Raw genomic sequence first — 13,858 nt, 5'->3', positions numbered from 1 at the left:
TAACTTCCGTTTGTCTCAGTTTCCTCAATTGTAAAATGGGGCTCATAATCGCACTTACCTCTGAGGGCAACGTGCCTGGCACATAGGAGGTGCTATTATGATTATTTCTATTACTGGCACAAGTCACAATTGCCTGAGTGTGTTTCCTAGTATCCAAAATCGGCATCCGAATACTGGCTCCCTGCATTCCACAGAGTTCATGAATCTTAAAGTGCTATAGGAATATCATTGTCATTATCATTATCATCCTAACAGGACACAGGGACCCAAGGATTCGGACCCAGGATAGGATCTGTGCCCACCAGACAGGTGTGCTGGCATCATGCTGGGCACAGCAAGAGAGGGCATTAGTTCCCTTGCCTGGACCAGATAAAGGTCCTGCCATGCTCTCGGTTTCTTGGTTTCTCTCTCTCTCTCTCTCTCTCTCTCTCTCTCTCTCTCTCTCTCTCTCTCTCTCTCTCTCTCTCTTGTTTTTTTTTTTCTTCCCAGAAGCATTTCTCTCTTTCAGGACACAGCCTCTTCCTCCCTCCCCTCCTCCACCCCTCTTCTCCCCTTCCTACATCTGTACTGGGAAAGAGAGAATAATTGCCATGTCCTCGATGGGATCCCCCAAGGTCAGACTTCCTAGCTTGGTGGGGATTCGATCTCTCATCCCCCAGCCCCACTCATCCAAGTGAAAGAACAGCCATTGATTTTGCTGCTTAGCTGATATTTTTAGCCCAGATCTTCATCAGCTCCTCCTCCCCCTGCCTGACCCAGACACAACATTCTCTCAGGAGATTCTTTTGCTTACCTCCAGGACAGGGTTGTTGGGTTGTTTGTTGTTGGATTTTTTTGGGGGGGGGAGGTTAACTATACTACACTCCCTTTCATGATCCAATTTAATTCAGTTCATCTAGGATTTATTAACTATCTGCTACATGCTAGGCCCTGGGCTAAGAACACGGGAATCAGAGAGAAAGATGAAACAACCACAACCTTCAAAGAGGTTTTATTCTATTGGATGTTCCTTTAATCTCACCAAGGCTTTATAGGCCACCTATAGGCATAGTGGAAGGAGTGTTGGACTTGGAGTTAGGAAGACCTGAGTTCAAATCTCCCCTCCAATACATAATAGCCATGCCATCCCAGGCAAGTTGTTCAACCTTTCTTAGCCTTAGTTTCCCATCTATAAAATGGGATGATGATGCTACTTGTAGCACTAACCTCCCAGGGTGGGTGTGAGGTGAAACTGATTCAATTTAGGATGTCTAGAAAGTCTATTATGTAATTATAATTGCACTAATATTTGGGGGGCATCCTGTCTATATAGAGCATTTTGCCCGACATATTTTTTGGGGGGTGGGGCAATGAGGGTTAAGTGACTCACCCAGGGTCACACAGCTAGTAAGTGTCAATTGTCTGAGGTCAAATTTGAACTCAGGTCCTCTTGAATCCAGGGTCAGTGCTTTATTCACTGTACCACCTAGCTGCCCCAATATATAGAGCATTTTGTAAACATTAAAGCACTTAGATAAATATCAGTTATCTATTCATTATCATTACTACTCCCATGCTGAGAAGACCCACTGAATTCTTTCTGCTAGATGGGGTTACTAATAAGAGGTTCTCCTTTCTCACCTCTACCTCTTGGAACCCAAATGCCCCTCCCTGAAGGTGGCCTCTCCCAGTTCTCTGGTTAATGGTGTCCTCCCTCATTGCCCTGCCCACCCCCCACCCCCCACAAAGATTATATCACTAGGAAGCAAAATGGACAAAGTGCTGAGCCTGGAGTCAGAAGGACTCATCTTCCCGAGTTCAAATCTGGCCTCAGACACCTTATAGCTGCATAACCCTGGGCAAGTTACTTAATCCTGTTTGCCTCAGTTTCCTCATCTGTAAAATGAGATGGAGAAGGAAATGGCAGCTTACAGTATCTTTGCCAAGACAACCCCAAAAGGAGGGTCATGAAGAATAAGACATAATGGAACAATGAAAACTATTTCTTCCTCTCTAATAAGAGGAAGAAAGGAAATCAAACAATGTTCAGGCTGGCCCCCACATGCCTGTCATTCTCTCTATAAATGTATAACATGACTGGAAGAGAAAGTGAGGCTGCTGTTTCTGCAATTCTGCTTCACTTAAATTCAATTGTTTGAGTCAAGATATCACCCAGTGATGTCATTGGACAAACAACATTAAGCACTAGGCCAAGCACTGTACTAAACACTAGTGAGACAAAAGATCGACTTGCACAATGACTACAATAAGGAAAAGTGAAATAGCATTGAAAGGCATTAGAACTCTAACCAATTCAATGACCAATTCCAGCTTCAGAGAACTGACATTGAAAAGCTTCCTCTGTGCAAAGAGGGAACTAAGTGGTGCAGTGGATAGAATGTTCGACATTGACTTAGAATAGACCCGAGTTTAGGGGCATCTAGGTGGCGCAGTGGATAGAGCACCAGCCTTGGAGTCAGGAGTACCTGAGTTCAAATCCGGCCTCAGACACTTAACACTTACTAGCTGTGTGACCCTGGGCAAGTCACTTAACCCCAATTGCCTCACTAAAAAAAAAAAAAAAAATTAAAATAGAATAGACCCAAGTTTGAACCTGGTCTTGGACACTTACTAGCTATATGACCCTCAGTAAGTCACTTAACCCTGTTTGCCTCAGTTTCCTTATACGTCAAGTGAGCCGGAGAAGGAAATGGCAAACCCTTCCAGACAACCAACCAACTAGTTGGCTTGCTTTGCTCAACTGTAAGGGAGCATTTCTCTTGCAGGCAGGGAGGTTTGAGAAATAACGATATATATTTTTTAAAAAGCATCAATAAAAATTTTATTATGAAAAATAAAATAAGGGGGCGGCTAGGTGGCACAGTGGATAAAGCACCAGCCCTGGATTCAGAAGGACCTGAGTTCAAATCCATCCTCAGACACTTGACACCTACTATTGTGCTGTCAGTTTAAAAAGTGGTTTTGATTAATTCTATTTATAACTGTAACTAGATAAAACAACACTTTTGTAAAACCTAATAAAATAGGGATGTTGGACTGGCTGGTGTCTCTGCTTCCTTCCAGCACTGCCATTCTGTGGCTCTATATTCCTGTAGCGGACCACCCCAACCAGGGTTCAGAGGTCCCTGCTGAGCATTCTCCCAGCAATTCGGATTTGTTCTTATGCTTCTGCTTCAAGCTTCTACCTCAGGAAACTTCCAGCCCCACCCCACTGCACCCAATCTCCTCTTTTCCAGCTACTCACTGTCTAGGCAAGGCTCACAGACAGTCTGGTTGACCCCACAGGGCTGGGCCACACCCTCGCCCAGGTTGCATGCTTGACAGCACTCGCCACTCTCGGTGTACAGGTTGGTGGCACAATCCTCCTTCACTTTCCCCTTGGACACCTGTGTAGGGAGAAGGAAAATGGTCAGCCTGGGAAAGATCCTCAGGAAGTCCGGAGAATGGAAAGGAGGTGTGGTGGAGTGGGGTGGGGAAGAGAGTGAATCTTCTGATGGATCAAATGCCCCTTCCTAATTCACTCGATTAGAAACACCTGGCCCGGGGATGAGCTCACTTGGGAGGCATTAGGAACATCAAAGCCTGGGGAAGAGAGGGACACTGGGTGCCTCCCTCCACTGATTTCCCTCCCCCCCAAGTGTGAGGGAGTGAGGTCAGAACACTTGTAACTAACCAGCTGCTAAGTTCACTCCTAGGTTAGGTCTCCTTTGAATCGGGGGAACTTCCCCCTACTCTTAACCACCCTCTCCTCAATCCCTGGTCTCTTTCGTGGAAGTGTTAGGGAGTGGAGGTGGGGCAGAGAAAATGGGAACATGTAAATAGGGGTGCTCATGCATGTGGAATACAGATCTGGGTTCCAATTCTTTCTCTGTCATCTACGTATTTTCAAATCCCCTTCGGGTCTCAGTTTCCTTCATCTGTCAAAAGACATAGACAATGCCTAAACAAAAGTCAGCCAAAGGGAAATAGTCTGGCATGCATAAAGAGAGTACTTGTTATAGATGACAGTAAAATAGCTTTATAACCACCAGGCTACCCTGCCTCACAAGGTTTTGATTTCCAAAGAACAGAGGACTCCCCCGCCTCACCACACGCATACACACAGAGAGACACTTGGAAGAGCTCAGTAACCAGGGGAAAGGGGAGTCAGATTCCTGCCGCCGAAGCATCTTTGGCCAGGGATAGGAACAATTTAGCACTAGATTCTCCTGAGGGTGGGGGTGGGAGGGCTGCTGAAGTCTTGTTTTATTTTCTGCCTCTTAAAAAAAAAGGAAAGAAAATTAAAAGCATCATAAGTTTTATGGAAACTAGAAAATCTGCCTCATTGACTATAGACCACCCAGCCCCATTCAAGTCCTGGTGTTATGGGACCAAAAGAGAAATCACAAGGTCATTTTGTCCATTCCACTGCTCCTCCATCAGCTGGCTTAAACTTCATCCCCAATGTCTCAACGCAGACAAAAAAAAAATCTGGACCCTTTTGAAAGGGATGGAAGAAGGAGCAGGGTTGACAAATTGGAACCTCATGGGAGGAAGCTGCTCTTTAGATGGTGTGCAAAGGACCTGTGTGACCCAAGAAGGGGATAGACAGATGTCCCCACTTCCCAACACTACACCTTCCCCAGGAGGCAATGATATATCCTAATCCTGGGAGGAAAACATCTGCATCCCAGGAGGCTTCCTGCCCTGGTTTCACAGCTGCAGGTTGTTTCCCACAGCTTTCCCCCAACAAGACAATATTCTTTCCTTTTTGTGATGCTATTATGGGGTAGTAGAGAGAATTGTAGAGATGGAATAAAGTATGTCGTCTGCATGTGTATCTCAGCTGTGCCCTGTACTTGTGACCACCATGACTTAGGGGAATCATTTCCCCTTTCTGGGTCTCAGTTTGTTCATCTATAAAATGAAGGTGAGTGGGTGATATCTAAGGTCCTTTCCTCTGAGCCGGAACTTTGCTTTGCAGAGCAAAGATGTAAAGAATGAATTAAAATGGAAAAGACTGACTAACCCTACCAAGCACAGAATGAAAAGGAATCAGCTGAGACTGCAGTGAGATTTCAAGAAGGACTTTCAGGAAGAGAGGTTGGTGGTACTACAGAGTAGGACAGGAGAAGAAACAACTTCAGTCTGGGAAGATTGCCATCTTCCTGGGATAGTGTTGGGGGGCATAGGATCTGTATCTAATAATAACAAGAATTAGCATTTATATAGCAATTTAAGGTTTGCAAAGTACTTTACATGTGTGGTCTCCATTTATCCTCACAACAACCCTGTAAGGTAGGTACTAAAATTAACACCATCTTATAGATGAGGAAACTGAGGCAGACAGCAGTCATGTAACTTGCCCAGGGTCACACAGCTAGTAAGTGTCTGAGGCCAGGTTTAAACTCAGGTTTTCCTTGATTCTATGCCCAGTATTCTATCACTGTGCCACCTAGCTGCTCTGTAGAACCCCTTCGATGATCTGATGCCATAGTTTTCAAATTTTTTGGTCTCAGGACCTTTGACACTCAAAAATTGTTGAGGAACACCCCCCCACACACGAAGCTTTAGTTTATAGCTAGCTATATTTACTGTGCTAGAAATTGAAACATTATTATGAAAATAGTTTTAGCATCATGGATCCCTTGAAAGGATTTGGAGGACCCCTAGGGGTCCTGGGATCGAACTTTGAGGACCCTGGTCTAATGCTTTAGCAGGCTTCAGGGGGAAGGTTGTGAGACCAAAAAGGGCAGAGGAATAAGTGCCAGGAAAGAAAGGGGGATTACTAGAGTCATGGGTTGGGGGAGGTGAAGGACCTGCATTCAGATCCTTTTTTTTTAAGTGTTGGAATTTTGAGTTGGGCGGCAGCTTACTGCTTCTATGATCTTGAGACTGAGCCTCAGTTTTCTCCTCTGCAAAATGAGGAGATCCAACTGGTTGATTCCCCTCCTGCTCTTTTAAGAGCCCAAGACTTTTCAAATGACCTGAAGACTTCTGAGACCTGAATGCACTTTCAAACGCCTGAGGGGTAGAGGTGAAAGGGGATGGGCAAGATTTGGGAATAAGGATCCAGTGCTAAAGGTGGGGATACAGGGATGTGATTCTCATTTGACTGGGACGTTAACCGAGAGGGGAACCAAGTGTCAGGCGTACCTCTGCTCAGAATGATGAAAGAGCTCAGTGGTCGGAAGGGAGAGAGATGGTGGGGAAGGACAGGGTCCCAGGTCTTTTTTCTGCCACCCTAAGGGGCAGGGGTGGGATAACCCCCAAATCTCGCCAAAGCCATTTACTCCCCCGCCCCTTCCTGGCTCCCCGCCCCCCCCCCCAGCTCCCTTTCTCCCCTCTGACTGTCCTGTTCATTTTCTGCCTTTAGCTCCATTCCTATTAGAGGCTGCATTAGCTTCCTAGGCAGCTCCGATTACAGACATCTGAATGACAAAGTGCCTCCATTACCCCAGCCCCCTCCCCCGCCTGCCTGGCCTGGGATGCTCTGGTTTCAGCACTTTCTTGCCAGGACTCAGGAAGAAACCACGACAGCATGAGATTGCTGCCAGGCAGCATCCCCAGCAGAGTTAGGGGGATGGAGATTCCTGAGCCCCTAACACTAACATCTTCCTCCCCAATTGCTGGCCCTGGCACTCACTATAATCCCTGATGCTTACCTGCCTAAACCAGCACTCTGTCCTTACTGCCTGGTACTAAGACCCACCTTCCTCTCAGAGCTACCTGTCTGGTATGGCCTTTTTTCATCTAGCCTCTGCTTCAGAACTCCCCTTTAGTCTCAGGAATTTGGGAAATAGTTCTTCTTTTCTGGCACAGAATTCTCCTCCTGGACTCTTCTCTGTCCACCCAGTTCCCCAAGATTTCTGTCACCCAGAGAGGCCCAGATAAACGACAGAGGGGAGAGAGATGTAAACCCAATTTTTCTCAACTCCTGTCCACAAGGTGAGTTATTAATCTTCCAGACTAGAGGTTCTTAACCTGGAGTCCATGGACTGCCTAGGGATCGATTTCAGGAGGAGTCAATGAACTTGGATGAGGAAAAAAAAATGCATCTTTATTTTCAGCCACCTGCAACTGAAATTTAGCATTTCTTTCAATTTTTAAAAAACATGATTCTGAGGAGGGGTGCATAGGTTTCACCAGACTATGAAAAGCGTCAATAATACAAAAAAGCTTAAGAACTCCAGGTCTGGTTCAAGCCTACCCCTAGGGAGCCAAGGAAGGTGCGGTCATAGGGAGTGCCTGATGGGAGTTCAGCCTGATCCCAACTTAGCCCCACCTGTGCCGGATCTAGGGATTCTCCATGGTGTCATTCCTCAGTCTCCCCATGACACAACACACACCCTCAAACGACGCCCCCCCCTCCACCCCCTATTCCAGGCACTTCAGCCTCAAGATCAATGCCATCTGAGCCGAACAAAACAAAGTGCTTTGGGAGGCCCCAGGGAAAGTGTGGTCTCAGCCACCTCCTCAGGCATTCAGAGCCTTCAGTGATTTAGCCACACCCACCCCATAGGGTCAATTTTGCAAGAAGGTAGCCTCCAGAATGTAGTTTCCGGAACCAGGCGATTTGAAGGTGCAGGCTTGTACCCCGTGAAGAGAAATCCTCATCTGCCTTCCTCTCCGTCCCTGTGCCTGATTTCGAGCTATCAGAAGCTGATTTAGGGCTATCAGAACCTGATTTAGGGTTGACCCCCAGGAATAGAAGCTAACCTGACTGCTCCACTCCAAGGGGCATTCCCAATAACTGCAGGACTGTGCCCCCCCCCCCCGTGGGGGACACTCTGCCCTTCACCCGAGACAGCCCCCCCCCCAACCCGGTGACTCAGCAGGAGAGGGATCCCGGAGATCCTGACTACCACCCCTCTATCCCACCTCGCCCTACTCCCAACCCCCATCCCCGGTTCCTCGCTAGTTTCTCAGAAGCCAGACGTCCCTGGGTCTGATTTCTCTATTCTCGGAGAGAACGCTTCGGACACAGCAACCCAGGCGTCAGCCCAGTCGGACTTCCCTCCCTTCCCCAACTCAGCCTCTCTCGCGGCTTCTCTTTTCTAATCCTCAGGGACCGGGACTTCTAGTCGAATGCCAAGCCTTCCCCTCTCACAACTCCCAAGACTGGGAGCAGAGTAGACTCTTCAGGCCGATAAATCTTTCCCGCACCAGACAGCGGACCCGGTTGAGGGAAGGTGGAGCTGGTCCAGGGAGTATGGGGCAGAAGTGTGCGGGACTGGGTGTAGGATCTGTAGACTGGATGCGCGGAGCAGTGCAGTACTAATTTTTGGGGGGGAATGGACGGAATGGGACGGGACGGGACGAGACTGGACTGCAGCTGCTGTGGTTGCCCCATTTCCCCCTCCCCAGAGCGCCCTCTCTTGGCCACTGGCCTCCCGGGTTCTGCACTTGATTCATTATACCCTCCGAACTGACTTAGCTGGTATCTCCCCTACCCCCTATCACCGTCCTGGGAACCCACCTTATTTGGTGCGTGGGCCAATCCAGTCTTTCTGTTCTGTACTGGGGACCCAGACAACGGGGCAAGGGATCCCCTTTCTTTGCCTTCCTTTCTGTTTACAGCCAGCTCGTTGGGGCTACCCCCTAGCTTGCTGACTGGGAAAGAGGTGATGGGGTGGAGGGCAAGAGGGTTCTGGGAAGCTCACGCCGGATGGGAGTGGGAGAAGAGAGTTGGGAGGATTCCGAGAAGTGACCGGCGGTGCCCTAAGAGAATGGAGAAGCCGGGGGATTGGCCGCTACAACGACTAGGGCCCTAGCCCAAACCCCTCTCCATCTGCAATCTGCAGGCTAGGTAAGTCATAGAGGAAAAGCGTCCTGAATAGCTCCCGTGCTTTTAGTCTCCGGCCTCTTCTCCAGCCCTGTGGTCCGACCCATTTCCCGGCTCCGTCGGCCCTTTCTCCGTCCTCCGCCCCCACTTTTCGGCTTTCTTTTCCTCCTTGTCTGCCCCTGCTCCATCACTCGTTTCATCAGCTCTCTTCTTGCTTACTGTGCCTCCAACGCCCCTTCTCTGCTGCCATCCGGCTTCATTCACTAGCGCATCCCCCTCCCCTCCCCTTATTGTCCTGCCCTGTCCCTATTGTCCGATGTCCCACCCTTGATACCTTCTGCCTACCCCCTGCCCCCAATTCCCGATCCCCATTCCCCACTGCCTCTATTAGCTCTCATCGCTGGAGTCTGCTCCCCCATTCCGTCTGTGCCGATGCTCAGTTACCCCACCCACCCGGTCCCCTTCCCCACCGCTCCCTTTGCCTCGTCGGTCCCCCCCCCCCCCCACAAGCTCCTCTCGGAGATCCAGGAGTCGGAATACTAGCTAACCCGCTCCTTCCAGGGACCAAGGAGTGGGAGCACCTCTCCTCTCTCCGTCCCTTCGTGACCCCACTCCGTGGACCGAAGAGCCCGAGTCCCTTCCTTGACTAGCTGCACCTCAACACCCCCCTCCGCTTGCAGGGGGACCCAGACATCTGAGTTGCCACCTCCTCCCCGACACGCGCTTCTCTCAGAGACTGGCATGCTGGTCCTTTCTGCGACGCCCCCCGCCCCCCCCCCCAGGTTCCTCAGAAAGACCCAGGCTTCTGTCCAAGTCTCTCCCACTCTATTCCAGCGCACCGTGACCCCGGGACTCAAGTTCCCTCTTCGAGCGTCCGCCTGCTCTAGTCTCCACGGGCTGTGCTCGCCCTTCCAGCCCAGTGCGTGCGAAGAGAGGACACTTGAACTCACCCCCAAGAGCAGCAGCAGCAGCAGCCAGCGGCACGGCCCTTCCATGGCTAGGTAGGTGGACAAGACCACCCTTGGGTGCCTGGTGGCACCTCCCTCCCGCCCCCACCCAGCTTCCTTAGGTCAGTCCTTCTGGTCTTGCTTCTGCACTCGCCAGGAGCCAGCCGAGGCTCCGCTCCCTCTGGCTGCTGGCAGGAGGTACTCGGGAGAGCCAGGGCTCCAGCCCCGCCCCCCTCCCCGCCCATACCGCCCACCCGCCCGGAACCGCGGCTGCCCCGCCCCGCCACCCCTCAGCCCCGGTGCCAGGAGTGGAGAGGGGAGGATGCAGGGGGGACCCGGCTATGAAGCAGAGCTGCTCATCCATCACCCTCCCCGCCTCCCACCCCTCCACCTCGACCCCAGCTCTCTGCAACCCATCCCCTGTCCTGGGCTTCCTCTTTCTGTTTCTCCCTCTTCACCAACCTCGGCCGTGTTTTCAGGGCCTCTCTCTCCTACCCTGCATCCCTTGGCTTCAGCTCTGTCTCCTTGTCGCCTCTGCCAGTCCCCTCTTCTCTCCCCTTGTTTCGTTTCTGTGTCTCCTTTCTACAACCCCTCCATCTCCTTGCCTCTCTGCCTGTTCTCTACCTGACACTTTTCACCTTTGTTTCTGTTTATTGTTGTTGTTGCTCTCTCCCCACCTATGATTAGAGTCCCCCAATCACCCACCCCCACTCCACTTCTCCCCACATCCTGGGCAGTCATTTATCTACCTCCTGGCCTAGGCAAGAGCTCTCAGTTCTCTCTCTATTCAAAGGCCTGTCTGAAAGAGGGCAAGTGGAAATTCTTGCTTTCCCTTCCTCAGTCTCCCAGGGTGAAGTCTGTCCTCTGGATTCTGAGGGAGAGGGAATGGGTGTAGGAATGGAGTTGACAGCAATGACCAACTGAATTCTGTCTTTGCTCACAGCTGGGTCAGCTCAGGAAGGCTAGCAATCAGACACACATATATACACACACTCAGACATTGCCTTTGCTCCTCCCTCAAACCATACACATCCAGTGAAACACAGGTGAGGGCCAGGAATGACCAAGTGGGCATTTACAGCTCTGAGCTACACCAGCCTGGCCCTAGGACATTAAGAGGTTTTGAGGCTCCCCTCCTCTTACCTATCCCAACCTTTTTAAACCCTAGTGACAAAGGTGGGGCCAAGCTAGGGAACCAGTAGGACAACATGAGGACCTCACCAGTGACTCACAGAACCTAGAATCTAAGAGCTCAATGGGACCTAGTCTATTTTACAGAGAAAGAAGCTGAGACCCAGAGAGGCAAAGAAACCTACCAGAGGTTGCACAGTTAATAGGACTTCTGCCTCCTTTTCAGTCCTCTGAGCCGCTAGGCTCAGGAGAAGACTTTGTTCCTGTGTGCACTGGACACTTGTTACCTTACTAGTTTATTACTTGTGGGACTAGTGTTGGCTTCTTAAAGGGGAGAATGAATACCCTCTTCCTCATCCTCCTTTTTCATTTTTTTCATTTCAATTTATCCCTACACAAAATGACATCAGTAATTTTATACCCACCCTTTCCTTGAGGTAGGTACTATGGGTATAACTATTCCCACTTTTTGGATGAGAAAAACTGAGACTTAGAAAGGTTGAGCAACCTGCCTATGATCACATAACTTTCATCAGAAGCAGAGTTTGAACCCATCTTTCTGACGCCAAGCCTATTGTCACATGCTGAAAGGGACTCAGAACCACTGGGGAAAGATCAGTGGAAATAAGAATTGGTTTCATTGGCTATTCCAAACACCACATTTGTTGATGGGAAGATTTTTTTTCTGTTTCAGTTGTTCCCCCCAAATAAATGTCATTTATTAATGGGCTTATTTCTCTGAGCCAAAGGTTGGAGTACAGAATGGTATAACCCTTCTTTTTTTTTTTTGCAGGCAATGGGGGTTAAGTGACTTGCCCAGGGTCACACAGCTAGTAAGTGTCAAGTGTCTGAAGCTGGATTTGAACTCAGGTACTCCTGAATCCAGAGCCAGTGCTTTAACCCCTTCACCATCTAGCCGCCCCTGACCCTTCTTAAGAAAGCTCTTCATGGCTTTACAAAAGAGTTGGAGAATTCTACTCCTTCCCCCTTACTTCCAACAGAAGCAACAAATAGAAGCAGTTCCCTTCTTACATTACTTTTTTTTTGGTAGGGCTATGAGGGTTAAGTGACTTGCCCAAGGTCAAACAGCTAGTAAGTGTCAAGTGTCTGAGGAGGGCTTTGAACTCAGGTCCCCCTGAATCTAGGGCCAGTACTTTATCCACTGCACCACCTAGTTGCCCCTTTCTTACGTTACTTTTATGGGCATGTTCCTCTCAGAGGATGGAGTATATGGGAAGTTATCAAGTATAAGGAATGTTGTTTAGTCAATTAGTCACGTCTGACTCTTTGTGATCCAATTTGGGGTTTTCTCGGCAAAGATACTGGAGTGATTTGTTATTTCCTTCTCCATCTCATTTTACAGATGAGGAAACTGAGGCAAACAAGGTTAAGTAACTTGCCCAGGGTCACACAGCTAGTAAGTGTCTAAGGCTGAATTTGGACTCAGACTCCATGTCTGGCACTCTATCCATTGTGACACCTAGCTAGTATAAACACTGATATCAATGGTATTGACAGTATAACATTAATTTTAATACTGGTTTTCACAATCAGCAAGTGTTTATTAAATGCCTACTGAGTGTTAAAAACTTTACTCAACACTGGGGATACAAAGACAAGAGTGAAAGAATTCTTGCCTTCAAGGAGCTTACCTGCTAAAGGGGAAGATACAATGAACATCTATATGTATTTATAAAAAATAAAGAAAATGAATACAAGAAGGTCATAGCAGCTAGGGGCAGGGCTAGGAAAGGCTTCATCTAGAAAGTGGCATTTGAACTAAATCTTGAGGGATTCCAAGAGGTAGAGATGAAGAAGAAGTATATTCTAGATATGGGTTACAACAGATGCAAAGGCATGGTCATGGAAGATGAAGTGTCCTTTGTGTGGGAAGAGCAAGTAGGTGAGTATAGATTGAGTACAGAGTTCTTTGAAAGAAATAATATGTACTTATTAATGGTAACATAATTATTGCTGTTCATAAGAGGACAGAAACATAGATTTAAAGCTAGTCCAACACCTTAATTTTACAGATGAAGGTCTATGATATTGTTGTGTGTCCTTTGTTTTCTAAGAGGACCAATGATACCACAGGGTGATGTCTTCATTTGGGTATGAATTGGATTTAAGTGAAGCAGACTTTCACAAAGTTGTCAGTCTCATTCTCTCTTCCAGAGTCATCAAAGTCCAGTGGCAAGACAAAAGTTGAGATGACTGTCGATGGTCCTGGGATGCAGTAAATGACCTTGGAGGCTTTGATGTGTCTGACCAAGCTCTAAGCACTTCACAGTGTCTGCTTCAGCTGTCTTCGTGGTCATCGAAACAAATTGTTCTCATTGGCCCATTCCACTAGGGGAAGTCTTTACATGATGAGGAAACAGGACCCAAGGACCTAAGGTCACACAAGTAGTTAGAAGCAGTCTAGCAGACTTCCATTCCTCAACAGCATTTACAATGGAGTCATAGAGAGAGGCCATGCATAACTGAATATTGTCTTTTTTTTTTTTTTGGCGGGGCAATGGGGGTTAAGTGACTTGCCCAGGGTCACACAGCTAGTAAGTGGCAAGTGTCTGAGGCCGGATTTGAACTCAGGTACGCCTGAATCCAGGGCCAGTGCTTTATCCATTGTGCCACCTAGCTGTCCCTGAATATTGTCTTAATGTGTTCCACTAAAAGACTGCTTGTTGTTAATAACAGTTCTGTGGATGGTAATATATTAACAGTTTTTATAACACTGATCACTTAAACAGCAATATTATTTTTACAGATAATAATTATTAAGAGTATGATATAGTAAAGACAGCTTGCTATAGAAAATAGAGTGCTATACTCATAATGAAGAAGATGTGAGTTCAAATCCTGCCTTTGAGAATTATTATCTGTGTGACCATGGGCAAATCACTTAAGGTCTAAGAATTTCAGTCAAGTAATACTATGTTACCAATAGGGTGTAATCCATGTTAGTGGAATTCTCTCACAATGGAAATTACTCCTAGACCTTGAGAGCTGGAAAGGG

General features: G+C 48.1%; 1 protein-coding gene across 1 annotated transcript in view; it reads right to left on the bottom strand.

Moving 5' to 3' along the window:
- The window catches only part of NGFR (nerve growth factor receptor), a 28,755-nt gene extending 18,935 nt beyond the window's left edge, over nt 1-9,820 (bottom strand). Inside the window, exons 1-2 of the mRNA XM_044000214.1 lie at nt 9,715-9,820; nt 3,245-3,386 (exon numbers count right to left, since the gene is read on the bottom strand). Coding sequence (XP_043856149.1) covers nt 3,245-3,386; nt 9,715-9,759 — 187 coding nt within the window. The 5' untranslated portion in view covers nt 9,760-9,820. The remainder of the gene's footprint in view (nt 1-3,244; nt 3,387-9,714) is intronic.
- Between the last annotated feature and the right edge of the window lie 4,038 nt (nt 9,821-13,858).

Source organism: Dromiciops gliroides, chromosome 4 (genome assembly GCF_019393635.1).
Source record: "Dromiciops gliroides isolate mDroGli1 chromosome 4, mDroGli1.pri, whole genome shotgun sequence".
Taxonomy (NCBI): Eukaryota; Metazoa; Chordata; class Mammalia; order Microbiotheria; family Microbiotheriidae; genus Dromiciops; species Dromiciops gliroides.
This window is presented reverse-complemented; position numbering and strand designations above follow the sequence as displayed.